General features: G+C 43.5%; 1 protein-coding gene across 1 annotated transcript; it reads left to right on the top strand.

The window, feature by feature from the left end:
* Window positions 1-1,308: 1,308 nt before the first annotated feature.
* Window positions 1,309-13,252, top strand: ARF3 (ARF GTPase 3). Its single transcript, XM_081937463.1, has 5 exons — window positions 1,309-1,468; window positions 4,461-4,665; window positions 6,221-6,331; window positions 8,057-8,181; window positions 11,434-13,252. Exons 2-5 carry the CDS (start codon window positions 4,518-4,520, stop codon window positions 11,593-11,595), a joined length of 546 nt encoding a protein of 181 aa, XP_081793589.1. The 5' UTR covers window positions 1,309-1,468; window positions 4,461-4,517; the 3' UTR covers window positions 11,596-13,252.
* The last annotated feature ends 696 nt before the right edge of the window (window positions 13,253-13,948 follow it).

The following is a 13,948-nucleotide window of genomic DNA, read 5'->3' as shown; positions in this document are numbered from 1 at the left end:
GCAACTCCATTGCACTGTACAATAGAAACCATTTAAGGCAGTACAGTAGAAGCCATTTTAAGGCACAAAAGGCTGTATCTTAACAGCACACCCCCCCAGGGGCGTTAGGGGTGTCTTACCCCCCACAGTATTTGTTTCCAGAGTAAGTCATCTGTGTATCAAATTTGGCTGAAATTGTTCGAGGTGTTCCAGAGTTATGCTGGAACACACACACACACAAACATATATCTATATATACATATAAAGATAGATAAGAAATGTTGGAGTAGGAGAAACTGAAATTCAATCTTAACAATCTCAAATAAGCTGATATCATTTTGGAAGTGAAGAAGAAACACTGTTTGGACACATACAGCAGGAGTCATTGGATGGGCCCCAAAGTTTGGAAAAACTAAAGTAGATAAGAGGCTGAGAGTAGACAAGGGGGTTAGATAGCAAAACAGATGACACAAGTATACACTTAACTGATTATTTGCTATGAAGTCATTGTCAACTCTTAAATACAAAGAGGGAATGACTTATCCCCAGCCTGAACCTTTGGATCTTCCAAAAGTGCATCCACCCTCACTGTGTCGAACTTCAGAGGAAGAAAGCATAAGCTGACAAGAATAAAAAAAACCAAACTGATCCATTGGATCAGGAAAAATTAGTAGTAACCGAACAATTGTCTTGCTGGGGTTGGTGTGGTGTGGTGTGGGGTGTGTGTGTGTGTGTGTGTAAATCTCAACAATGGATCAAGACATTCCTGATGGCACCTAGATATTATTAGGTCCAGTGGCTCCAGCCTCATCTAGTAACTAAGGTGTATATAGTCCTTCCCGACTCTAGGGGACGATGCTCATCTCCCTTTCATGTGGCCGGTTCATGTGGTCGGCATGACTAAACACCTAAGGCGCACGGAATGCTGTTACCTTCCCACCCAAGGTGGTTCCTATTTTTCTACTTGCATTTTTTACGTGCTTTCGAACTGCTAAGAAAGAAGCTGGAACAAGCAACGGGAGCTCACTCGGTTACGCGGCGCTAATTCGAACCACCGAGCTGCCGATCTTTCTGATCGGGCACAATCTCTCCAAGCCATTCTGCACACACAGCAGCCCTCCGACAGCTAATAACATCCATTGAAACGACCATCCAAGCCAAGATGCAACTCAAGAACGCCCCTCCATGCGGCAGTGTTCCCCCCCGCCGCCGCCGCCGCCGCCGCCACCGCGCGCGCAGCACGGCAGCTGCTACCATGGAGACGACGGCCACATAGCGTCTCGCGAGATGAACGCCCTCTACCCGACTGGGCGAAGGAGGAGGGGTAGGTGGGCGAGATCTCGCGAGAGCGTCGTGTCCACGGGCCTGCTTGATTGCCGCTTGCCGCCGCCGCCGCTGCTGCTGCTTCCGGCTGGAAAGGGGGACGACGCAGAGTGCAGAGTCAGCTGGGCAAGCAGGAGGCGGAGGAGGCGCGCGAGCGGGGGAGCAGGTGGGTGCTTCTCGAGGACCCGCGGCCCCCTTTCGCGCGGGCGGCGACCGAAGAAGCGGCCGCGGGTGAACCGGAAAGAAAGCGGGGGCTGGGAAAGGTGGGGAGGGAGGCGCGGCGTAGAAGGAAGAAATACCGCCGCTCAAAGGAGAAGGCAAGCTCGGCGGCAGCGGGGCTGGCGTTTGTGGGGGGTGGGGGGAGGCGTTGAAGAAGGCCGGTCGGCGTGGGGCTCCGGCGGAAAAAGTCATTCGGAAACCCAAAGGGCAATGGGGAGAGGCTGGGCCAAAGGCTTTGCACGGAGGCGGTGGAAGCGGGATGGCTGCCGAGGCGGTTATCGTGTGTGGGAGGGAGGGAGGTCGTGCCTATTATGGGGAGTACTGTGGGGGAGGTCGTTCCTTTGGAAGCCGAACAATAACAGGGAGGGGAGGACGTCCAAACGGCTCCAGCCCGCAGCGCCGGGGCCACGGGAGCGCGCGTGCGTGCGCTGCAATTGCTGGGGTGAGGGTGTCGCAGGCTCGGTAGCAACGGAGCGATTCCCAGGCGCGGGTTTCCCGGGAGAAGCAGGGGGGGCTGCGTGTTCTACCACACGCGGGTGGGTGGATAGCACCCACCTACCCCTTTCGGTGGGAGCCGCTCAGACGGGGCCCCGTAAGCTGGAAGGGGGAAGAGTCCGGGTGGGTAGCCCGGACTGTTTTAAGAAGGTTGGTGGAGGGAGGGGGAGGGAGTAACGTTCAGCCTCCCGACTGCTAAGGCCCGGGCGTAATTTTTAAGGTAAGGAGGAAAAAGGAGGGGGAGGGGGAAAGGCTGCAATAATCCCACCAGCGTCGAGCCGAAGAGCGTGAAAGGGGGAAGCGTCTTGAAGAAAAGGGGGCGCCTGGTGCCTCCAGTCTAAGCCGGAGCGGGGATTCTGGCAGGTGGATAGGCCTCCCGGGTTCCAGAAGCTGCCAAGTGAAATCAAGGGAGGTGGAGGAGCGGCCCTTTCCTTGCAGTGGAGAGTTTGGGCAGGAAAGCTGAGCCCTATTGGGACTCCCTTGTTTCTGAGCACAAGCATTAGCCCTATGAAGTGTGTGTGCTTGGCATGGGTTGTGTGACAGGCAGTGCCTAGCACACGTGTCCCCTTGCCTCTGTTGCTTTTCACTAATGTGACTGGAGAAAGGGTTCCTCACAGGACTGAACTGTCCCTGTGTTGACAAGCCTATCCTGCCCCCAGCACCATCTGTGGATTCGTATGTGCTCCAGTTCTCATTATATTGGTCTTATGTATGTTCCTTCCTCAATCTGTAAAGATTCAAAGATTTTTTTTTCTTTGAAGACATTTCTCATCCAAGAAGCTTTGACCCACATCCAGTCAGAACTGAAGAAGCTTCTTGGATGAGAAGTGAAATGTCTTCAAAGAAAAATACAAAAAGTCCAGTTGCCTCCTAAAAAAGCAACCTTCCTCAAAATAACTTTCTAGTGGGATGAAAAATAAGCAATTATCTCAAGTGTAAAGGCCCTGAACTCTTCTAAATTGGATTGCATCTGTGTGAAAACATATCGCATAATCTGAAGCTTAAATGCATTTTTTTATCATCTGTATATCTCTGTCTACTAAGGCCTACTGGCTTTGCCCTTATACTCATATGGGAATACAGAATGGAATATTCCTTTTATTCCTTAAATATTTGGGCCTGGGTTTGCTGTATTAAATTCATGTAATCCACTACTGTATTTGGCCTTACCCAAAGTTGCATACTTGATGAAGAAGTATGTATAATGAGGCTTGATTTTATTTTGTTTTACTTTGTTTTAGAAGTTAATATGCACTTGATAACTTAGGAAGTGAATTGTATATATGGAAGAGCTTTAAAAGAAATGAATGTTGTTAAGCCTTAGAGATGAAAAGCTCAAATGGTATTAATATTCCATGATTATTGAAGAGAAAGCAGAAATTATGGGGCTATTGTAATGAGTTGCTACTTCCGGTTTTCTTTTGGCCTCCAGTTGATCAACTAAGAAAAAAATGCCTAACCTTGTAGAATTGATATATTTCTCTTTCAAGCAACTCCAATGCTGTAAATATAGACAATATTATGGTAAAATGAATGGTAGGTAAATAGGCTTTGTTAAATTTTATTTGCAGAAGGTTTTAGGAAAGCAAGCTTTCAGTTCATGTCATACTTTTTTCCTTTTGCTTGAAATTAACAGGTAGCCTTGGAATTTTTTTTCATCCTTCCAATGTTTTGGACATGCCCCAGAGCTGCTTGAAAAGTTAGCAATTTCTAATCTTTACTGTCATTGAGTGAAATTATTAAAACAATACAAACAATATATTAATTATATTGTAATTCCACTTAAATTTAAATAATGTCAAAGCATTGTTTTGTCCTGTACCTATTTGTTTGTCAGAACACTTTTTGGAGGTTAGCCTCCAGGTGCTACTCCCTTAAAGTAAGCCCTCAGCTTGAAAGCAATTGTGCACCCTTATATAAGAGATTTTCTGATGGCAACTTGTGTTCCCATGTTAAATATGTGTGTGAGTGAGTTAAAAGAGATGCTGCACCACAGAGAACTTCCCTATATGTCTTTGTATTGTCAATCACTGAGAGTGGTTTTTTTATTTCAAGGAGTGCCTATTGAATTTGAGTTAAAGAGTTTTGTGCTTAAGTGTCTGAATGTATTTGGTCTTCAGAAATGTTTTAGAACCAGGAAACCTCATAGAAGATCTATAAGAAGGTGCATAATTTATCTTCTACTCTAGCTTACCTTCTTGTAGGTCTGCTAATACAAAGCTAGATGCTCACTCTTGTCAGTTCTAGCCAATCTATGAAGTGTAGGGATTGATGGGAAGTTTTATAGTATTTGAAGAGCCACATGTGCTCCTCTCCTCTGTGCTAGCCTATAAGTCCTTAATTCTCTAGTCTCAAGATCTATTCCTGTGGTTCTGTTGATCACCCTAAGACATTTTAGGGAGCGCTATTGCTTCTCCAGCTAATAGCCTTTTCCACGTTTGTAGGACTTTGACACCAGCTGGACAGAAGAAGCCTAGTCCTGCACCGTTGAACTTGCTGCCATGGGGAACATATTTGGCAACTTGCTGAAGAGCCTGATTGGCAAAAAAGAAATGCGAATCCTTATGGTGGGTCTTGATGCTGCTGGGAAAACCACCATTCTCTACAAGCTGAAACTGGGAGAGATTGTCACCACTATCCCTACTATTGGTATGGCTGCCTTGTTTTTGGAAAGTACTTTCCTTTCATTTCAAAAGTGGAACTGCCAGCATGAGAATGGTTGCAGAATGAATCTGGACTGTCATTTAAGGCAGTAGCATAATAAAATATCTTATTTCCCATGGGACCTTTCCTATGTACTTTCCAGGGATTTTGTGTCAATTTCTGTAAAGATTTGGCATGTTGTAGGCATGTAATCCGATAAATGTAAACAAGCTTTCTCTGTCCTGTTGATTGGAATTATGGGAGTTGAAATCCAACACATCTGGTGGGCACCAGGTCAGGTTAAGGCTGACTTAAAGTCATTTCCTTGTCATTTGTCATTTGAACTACTCTTTTTTTTTTCTCTCTCCCTGATGTGGCACACATTAGACTTAATGAGGGTGACTCAGTACTGGCAGCAGTTAGATGAAAAATGAAACACACACATGGGCAAAACCTGCCTGTGATGCTATTGGCTTGCCTATACTTGATTTATTATTGGTATTTTATGAGGACTACTAGGGCAAAGTCTGCCAAATAGTGAATATTTGGCTTCTAATCACAAAGTCATTCTGAAAATGCCTTTGTGCAGTAAGAATGTCAGCCAGATCTTTCTGAAATGATCTAGAGATCTATCTGATCAGAATATCTTAAGGGATTACCTTCATCCTTTTAGAAAACAAAGAGCATGCAACCCCCATAATGAAATACCCTTCTTCCATGCAACTGCTGCTCAAAGATACTCTGTTTTGCTGCTTAGAGGCTCCATTTCACCCATCATAGCCAATTGCTATCAAAATGCCATTGTTGTCTCTGAGTACAACAGAACTCTCTTGTTCCCTTTTAATGATGAATGAAATTGAGCCTAACGTGTTTGCAAAGAGAAGTTTGAAAACATAGCATTGTCATAAACTAAAGGGCCTCCAAAGGTGTTTGGAGTGCAATTGCCTATATAATGTTGCTGCACAGGCTCCATTCATTAGAAGTGCTTATGTTGGACCCCTGTGAACAGATTGCATAGCAATGGTGCTTCATGGATTGCATCTTTTGATTTTTATCCAAGTATGTGGGAAAAGATGACTCACTTGTGAGATTACTGAGAGCTAGTAATACTATGGGGCTTCTAGTTGCTTGAAACCTGCTGTTTTTCCACAGCTGGGATTCTGATTGGGGATGTGGTACGCTTTTAAGATCTCTCACTATAATGTGTTTATCAGCAAGTACTTCTTGTTGATGAATGCTGAAGCGTAAGGTCCTCTTTTTAATTCTAAATGTAAGCAGGATAATTATCTCCTTTCATTTTTACATAGAGATGGCATTAGATGGAAAAACAGGTCTGCCAACTTAATCCTGGTACAGCACATCCATCTGCACTTTTATAAACATAGGCAAAGTCCTGTTAATAGTAGAGATGTTACTTCTGAATATGAAGACTAGCTGTGACCTCTGTAATGCCTGATTCTCAGTCCTGCTCTTGGATGTCCCTTCATGTTCGTGTTAATTGCCAGAGTGGGCTACATTTCTGCTGTGCAGCCCAAATCCTGACTGTGTTATTCTTCCTCAGGGTTCAACGTTGAGACAGTTGAATACAAGAACATCAGCTTCACTGTATGGGATGTTGGTGGCCAGGACAAAATACGCCCCCTCTGGCGACACTACTTTCAGAATACCCAAGGTATGGGAAGGGAAGACTAAGAAGGAAATCTTTTCTTTATTGGGACTCTAAGTGCTTTCCCTTTCTCCCTGCTCTTCACACTAGCAGGTATTTAAGGCTCCTTTGCTTCTTAATTAGAAATCCATTTGAAGTTGCTGCTGTTTTCAGAGGTAAGCTCTTGTGCGGCACTTAAAGATGTGCACCCACCAGATAATAATAATTCCCTATTCCAGGTATCTTTTAGCTGACATGGCTTTATTAGGCGATGAATTGTTTTATTATATGGCTTCATTGTACTGGTACTGTTTCTATTTTGAAAAATGTCTTGAACCCATATAAAGGCAATACACATAATAGGTCCAAACATAGTCACAAGTAGTCTGTTAGCTTGCTTCTCTTTGCACTTTTGTGATTTTTAAAAGCTTTCATTGATCGGTCTGTTTTGTAAGCCAGCTAGAGAATGTTTTATTAGGAAGAGCATTTGAAGCCTTTGACACATTCTTCACAAGGGAAGCAATGATTAAGCAGTAGCTATCTCTCCGTTTCAAAATGAAGCAGTGATTTATAAGCAGCCAAGATGCTCAGCAAGTTTATGTGTCTGATAACACTGCTATTTGTTTCTTTGTTTCTTTTTTTCCCATGAGATAATTATCTTGGAATCTGCTGAGATTTAAACTTATGCAGTGGTCATAAGTTATACTATGGTATGCATAGATTAAGAATTATGAAGTCCTTAACTGTGTGGCAGTGAAATAAGCTTTGCAACTCAACCAAAACAAACCCTCGTTCCTTTAATTTTCAAGGCTTTAAATAGCTACTAACTTCAGGCAAATTAGGAATTGCATCTAATTGACCAAATGCCTTTTTGCATTTTTTCAGACTTTCTGTTCTGTCCACAAATTACTTATTCAGGCATGTGTGAGCAAGCTAGATACATGGGGAAAATATTTGAACTAGTTGTTTTTTTGTCTACCTTGCAAAACTGGTGTAGAATAACCTGCTTCATAGTGGTTCTAATCTGAGTTACTCAGTATGATCCAGTGGAACATTTCTGGCCTGCAGAATTAGGGTTTTATGATAATCTGATACAGTTTGAAATCCATGGACTACAAAAGAACTCTTGTTTTCTTAAATTTGGCAGCATAACATGGGCTTCTTGGTTAAGGTATGATCGGACTTCTGTTTGCATTTCTTTTTGGGGATTGGTTTGTAAGGCAATGTCCTTACTCACATAAGGGAAGAGTTAAAAAGCTGGTCTTTTCATTTAGTGCATAATTCTGCCAGTCAAGTGTGAAAACTAGGCCAATTCATCTATTTAGGACAAGGGAAAAGTAAAAATGTGATGTGATAGTCAGCCCAAAATTATGGTAATCTAGTAAATTTATTGAGTCTAAACTTTTGGAAATGTGACTTGAAGTCCAGTGGATTTTTTTCTTCTTCCTATCTTTCTTGTTTAGTAAATAACCTGTGAGCTTCCAAGGGAAAGCCTTTTCTTCCTCCTCCCATTAAAAAATTCAAAGTGGAGGCTATTTCATATCCTTGCTTTTCTTTCTAAGTTTCCAGCACTTTTGAGTGACCGATCTGCCCATTGTAATAATCAGAACTTCTGATGTGTTAATTGTGTTCTTTTGAAGGAGTCATAATTCCACCTTCCATATCTTCATACTTTGCGCTACAAAATACCTAATTTCTTTTAATCATATATTTCTTCTGTATTCTTAAATGAACAGACATGTTCTCTTTCAGGCCTGATTTTTGTAGTGGACAGCAATGATCGAGAACGAGTAAATGAGGCACGTGAGGAACTGATGAGAATGCTGGCAGAGGATGAGCTGCGAGATGCCGTTCTCCTTGTCTTTGCTAACAAGCAGGTGAGTCTGGAATGGTCCGACTGCCTTGAAGATTAGGCGGGTTGGTTCCAGGTCAAGTCTGTTTGAGGCAGAAATGTTTGGCAGGTCTCCCATCTATGGAGAATAGTTGATAGTTGCATCCAACCTAAATACATTCTGTCTACCAGTTTGCTGTGGATCAGAAATAATTTTGGTAATGAAATTTGAAAAGGGCACGTAGCATCTTTTTCTGTTGATGGTTGAGCTTGGGATTCACAACATGTTACCCACCTATGCGCTAATTCAGAAGAAAACCTGTTTGGGAAGATGGTAGGTGTCTTGAGAATCACACTCCTTCAGGAGAGAGGATTTAGGGTTCATTTGTGAGGTATGTAAGGAAGGTAGAGCACCATAGCTGTAACTACTTGTTCTCTATTCCATCCAATGCATATGTCCACACTTGTCCATCTACTTTTGCTCTGTAGAGAGTCCAGTAGAAGCCTTAAGAGAAATACTCAGAAAGGATTAGAAAAACGAAAAAGGGCAGAAAGATTCCTTGAGTCCTGGGAAATGAGTTGGAAAGAGGCTTAGGCTGGCCCAGAAGGGAAGGAAAAAACACAACTAATCAATCCCAGTGATCTAGGCAACCTTAAAGGGCTGACATTCCTCCCATTCCTCCTTGTCATTCTCTTCTTTCCATTCATACTTTTTCTCCATACATTATGAAGCAAGTCACTATGAGGTAGTCCTCAACGTAAGGCCACAATTGAGCCCAAAATATCTGTTGCTAAGTGTGACGTTTACGAAGAGAATTTTGCCTCATTTTATGACCTTTCTTGCCACAGTTGCTAAGTGAACAACTGCAGTTGTTAAGTTAATAACACTGTTGTTGAATGAATCTGGCTTCCTGATTGACTGCTTGTCAGAAGGTCACAAAAGGTGATCACGTGACCCCATCATAAATATGAATCTACTGCCAACTGTCTGAATTTTGTGACTATGGGGATGCTGCAATGGTCATAAGTGTGAAAAACAGTCATGTCACTTTTTAGTGCTGTTGTAACTTCAAATGGTCGCTAAACAAACTGTTGTAAGTCGATTACCTGTATTAGATGTCCTAGCTGTGAAGCACCTTAACCATTCATTATAAATTAAGTACCATATCGCCACATCATCTCTTCCCCAAGAAGAAAATAGGTGGACCTTAAATGATACCTTATTTAAAAATCTTGGCAAAGAAAGCTGGTTCATTTCCTATAATCTGGTGCAGTGTTCACTCACAAGTTCCCAAATAAAACCCTTGTATATGTACAATCTCAAAGTTGAACTCGGAATTCTTCAAGTCAAAGATGCTTTTATTTAATAACACACACCAAAAAGTTTCTGTATAAGGTGCAGTTAATTAAGAGACATTCATATTGGTCTATTTAACATTGACACGTACAGTTTCTTTTTGGTAAGGTATATCATTCCATGTACGTTTCCCTGTCTTATGAATGTTGAAAAGCAAGCCCAACTCTTTCTTTGTGGCTGCTACATTGTGTAGAGCCTCTTCCCAGGTAACTTAATAGGGCGACAGGAAGTAAGGCATGCCCTGTTCTAAGTCACTGCTTTAGTGAGTCCTCTTGATAAATTACTGACCCATTTGGCTATAACACAAGAATTATCAAGAATCCTCTTATTTGCAGCCCAGGGCCATTTCAATTCCCACCGTCAAAAACTGGTTTTTTGTATATGTATTACCTTAGATTGTAAAGCTTTTCCCTTGCTACATTGTGTAGCTGGCCAGTGTGCAGATGTGCTTACAGCTTACACATCAAGTGATGTGGGAAATGGGTACAAATAATTCTTTCCCATGGCAAAGAGTTGATAATAATTGTGCCAAACGTGTGCAGATGCGTTTGCTTCTTCGATCAGTTGCTATTTCTATTAAGAGAAGTTGCTGCTACCTTGCTTTGGTGCACTCTTCTGTGTTAGTCTTTAAAACAAATGGTCATGAAAATGCTGCTGTGCAAGTGAGGACAACTGAAAACTGAGGGAAAACAAATCTCACTCCTTGGCAGCTGTGTGCTGTAGAAATGCCCCAAGACCAGCAACTCTGGGATTGACAGTTAAATTTGGTTTCTGAAGGGGAGTCTAGGGTCTGTTCAACACTGTTTATGATCCCCTTCCGTGGGGAAAATATGCTTCACAGTGGATGCTGTAACTTTGCTATTCCTTGGAAATTAAAAACAGATACTAAACAAGGTTTAATTTCAGGCTCTGATGCCCTATTATTAGCAAAAGCCATATAAGTTATGCAAAATAGTATTGTTTGAACTATGTCTGCCCTATTCCCCAGCTTGCACATATGAGTAGAATGAAAAGGAGCATGTTGATACGACCTAACATTGAGCTATCATCAAAAGTTTCTTTTAAAGTGAAATGGGGTGGGGATTTGCCCAGATGCCTCTTCCCCCGTCATTGACTTCTTCATGTGGCACTTGGACAGAAAGTTGACACATGATTACTGTGTACCGTTAACAGTTTGTGCAGCTTCTATTCTGTGACAACACCAAATATCTTTTCATAGAGTGCTTGCTTGGGAGTAAATCCTCCGGGTAAAGCAACTGGATGAACGTGGTAGTAGGAAGGCGAGAGATTGAACTAAGAATTCATTAAAAAAAAGATTTTAAATGTCATCTGCTCACATCACTGAGTAGTACAACGCATTAAGTAAGTGCAAACTTCCTCCATGCCAGCAATTGGGTTTTTTAAATATAAAATCCTTCCTAACTAGGAGAGGGAGGGGATTGGTTGTGCAATTCTACAATGTGGGCTAGATATTTGAGTCCTTTGGGTAGGGCAGAAGGCAATTCCAAGAGCAATTCTTATGAAAGCTATTTTAAGGTTGATATCTCTGCTTTGGTAAGCTTTGTGCCTCAAAATTGCATGCTTAGGTTTCTGGGATTTGAACTCAGTAGAGACCTGGAGGCCATGAATGAACTCCCCAGTCTACAGAACCTGATGACAAATCAAGAAAGCTAAGAATGAAACGGGAAAGAGAAACTTATTATAAGGAGCAGTTGGAGAAGCTCTGCTGGCCAAAAGTGGTCTCCTTCAACAGATTCCTACCAGCTCCCTGCATGGGACGGGTTCAGCTCACCCCAAGCAAAAGAAGGCATAGGCTCCTAACCAAATCCAGAGGTTACTTTCTGAGCACCCCTTTTGTTCCAGGGTCTTCATTTTGAAGGTCTTGGGGCACCATTGGCCATATTTAGTTTCTAATCTCTTTCATTTCTGCCTCCTTTCTAGGACCTTCCCAACGCCATGAATGCGGCAGAAATCACGGACAAGCTGGGCCTGCATTCACTGCGCCATCGTAACTGGTACATCCAGGCCACCTGCGCCACCAGCGGAGATGGCCTCTACGAGGGCTTAGATTGGCTGGCCAACCAGCTGAAGAACAAGAAATGAGTGCAGGAGGGAGAGTGGTGGGCGAAGCCCCTCACTGTTGGTTCTACTTTGGGTTGATCCCCTCCCTCCTGTCCTTCCCTGTCACACCCTTTCTTCCCTGTTGGGTTTGCTTTTCTTGCCGGCACCGGTTGCTGTTGGGGGTAGGGGGTGGGAGGGGGATGGTTGGGGCTAACTTTTGATTTCTCTCTCTCTCTTTCTCATGTTCTGGTTCTACCAGGATTTTTTGCACGGTCTCTGTGTGTGCGCGTGCGTGTGTGATAAATATATATATAGAGATAATAAAATATATGGGTGTGGTGGGAGGGTTGGGACAAGTGGGAGTTGGATGCCAATTCTGTGGCCTTTCTTTCTTTCTTTCTTTCTTTCTTTCTTTCTTTCTTTCTTTCTTTCTTTCTTTTTTTCTTCTTTTCCTCTCCCCTATCTTTTAGTTGGATCAATTTTTGTATTTTTGGTGGTCTGTGAAATTTGGCTCTCTTTGTTCGGAGGTGACCAATATTCTTCAGTGGCAGCTGCTTCTTGCTTTTGTGTGCTATTGGTGCAGGTTGGTGGAAAACTTCTGTGTCATGAGGCCAGGAATAAGGGAAGTGGTGTGTAGCCTCCACATGTACAGGGGCCGAGGGAGACAATGAAGGAAGAATTGGGGGTGGGGGGGGGGGGGGAAGAGTAGAAGGATTTTAGATTCCCCAGACTAGACTGAGTATGCTTGCTGTCCTATCTGTATTAGCTAGCTCCCCCTGTTGGCATTAATGAGATTGCAATCATATTGAATGTCCTGCTCTTATTTCTTGCTACCCATTTTATCACCTGCTGCTGATGAGCAGGATCATTTGCATTCCAACCTCTTAGACCAAATGGCACTAGAGCCCTGAATAATGTCTCCTAAGCCATGCAAAAAACAAAAAAAAAATCCCTTCTCCTCGACCTCTCCCTACAAGGGAATCAGCATTGATGGGTTTCTGCAGGAGATTTTTGGGACCAGTCGCTATCAAAAGCTACCTGAGCAGATGTTAATGCCACCCTTGGCTACCTGGCCTGGACTTTCCATCCAAGGGATGTATATGCACACCTGCAGGGGCATCCCAGCTGCTAAATGTTTCCACCAACCAACTTGCTATTTCTCTTCCCCTTGGAACTCACAGAGGAGGGGGCTCTCTCATGGCTGCCCTGTTGCATGATATGACCCCCAGTGGAGAACCCTCCCTTCCTCCCTCTGCCGCCCTTGGATTTGTACTCTGGGCCATGAAGGTTTCTTTTTCCCATGCTGGGGGAAGTGGCAGAGTCAGGGTTTTTTTTCCCCTCCCTTGTTAATTTTGGGGAGTAATGATTGTATTAGGGTCAAGCCCAGGTCACTGCATGTAACTTTCGGGTCACTCCCTGCCTCTGGACAGTGTTGGTACTGTGTATTCCCCTCCCCACTTCTGACAAATGTGTATTTATTCCTCTTTTGCTCTCTCCTTGCCACCTCCCCCTCAAAACCTCAGCCCCATTTGCTTGGTGTAAGTGGTTTCCTTTCCCCTTAGTTCTGATTTCTTCATACCTTGGGCCATGGCTCCCTGTTTGTGTTTTTCTTGCCCCCCCCCCCCCCGCCCTTCTTTCAACAGTTGGATGCACCATGACCTCTGTGCACTCCCATTGGATATTAAACTCGTTTTATGTAGCTACTGTCTCCTATCTGCTCTTTTTCCATTGGTTGGTATGGGGGAGGGCGGATGAGCGTGACACCGTTCATAACTCAGAATGGTTGTTTCCTTTCTGTTTCTGTCGTTGGAACACACAGCTTAGAGTCTTAAGGCAAATCAAACATTCAGTAGGAAATGCAAGTTCTCTGAATTGAGATTTGAGCATCTCCTGTCTTTTCTCAGCCCGAGTTGAGCATTGAAAAATCTGTTTTAAGAGTTGTCTAACCTCTGGGAGCATGGCATGAATCAAAGTGCTTGGGTGGGTTAAGTGGTTCCGTGTAGAGGATGCTGGGCTTCTACACATGACCAGAACACAGTGATCTTTGCTTCCTTCTGCCTCTCCCGCTGACAACTCCATATTAACTGGTGACTTTCACTTTGAATCTTTATTTCTCTTCCCCTTTCTTTCCCCCCCCCCCACCTCACATTTCCTGCCTTCTCTTTAGCATCAAGGTCCTTTTGGCCAGAGTTGGGTTGCTCAGGAGCGGTGATGGACATGCAGGCACTATTTTAATTAGAAACAGCTTAACAGAGAGCTGCATTTCTCTGAGATGGGGGTGTCTTTAATCCAAAGTGGCATTTAGCCTCCTCTCTTCCTGTATTGAAGAGAGATATTGGATGAGTTGCTAAATCCCATTAGTTACTAATCCAAGAAGGCAGCTTGTCCACGCTGA

This window comes from Natrix helvetica, assembly GCF_964273705.1.
Source record: "Natrix helvetica genome assembly, chromosome: 1".
NCBI lineage: Eukaryota > Metazoa > Chordata > Lepidosauria > Squamata > Natricidae > Natrix > Natrix helvetica.
This window is presented reverse-complemented; position numbering and strand designations above follow the sequence as displayed.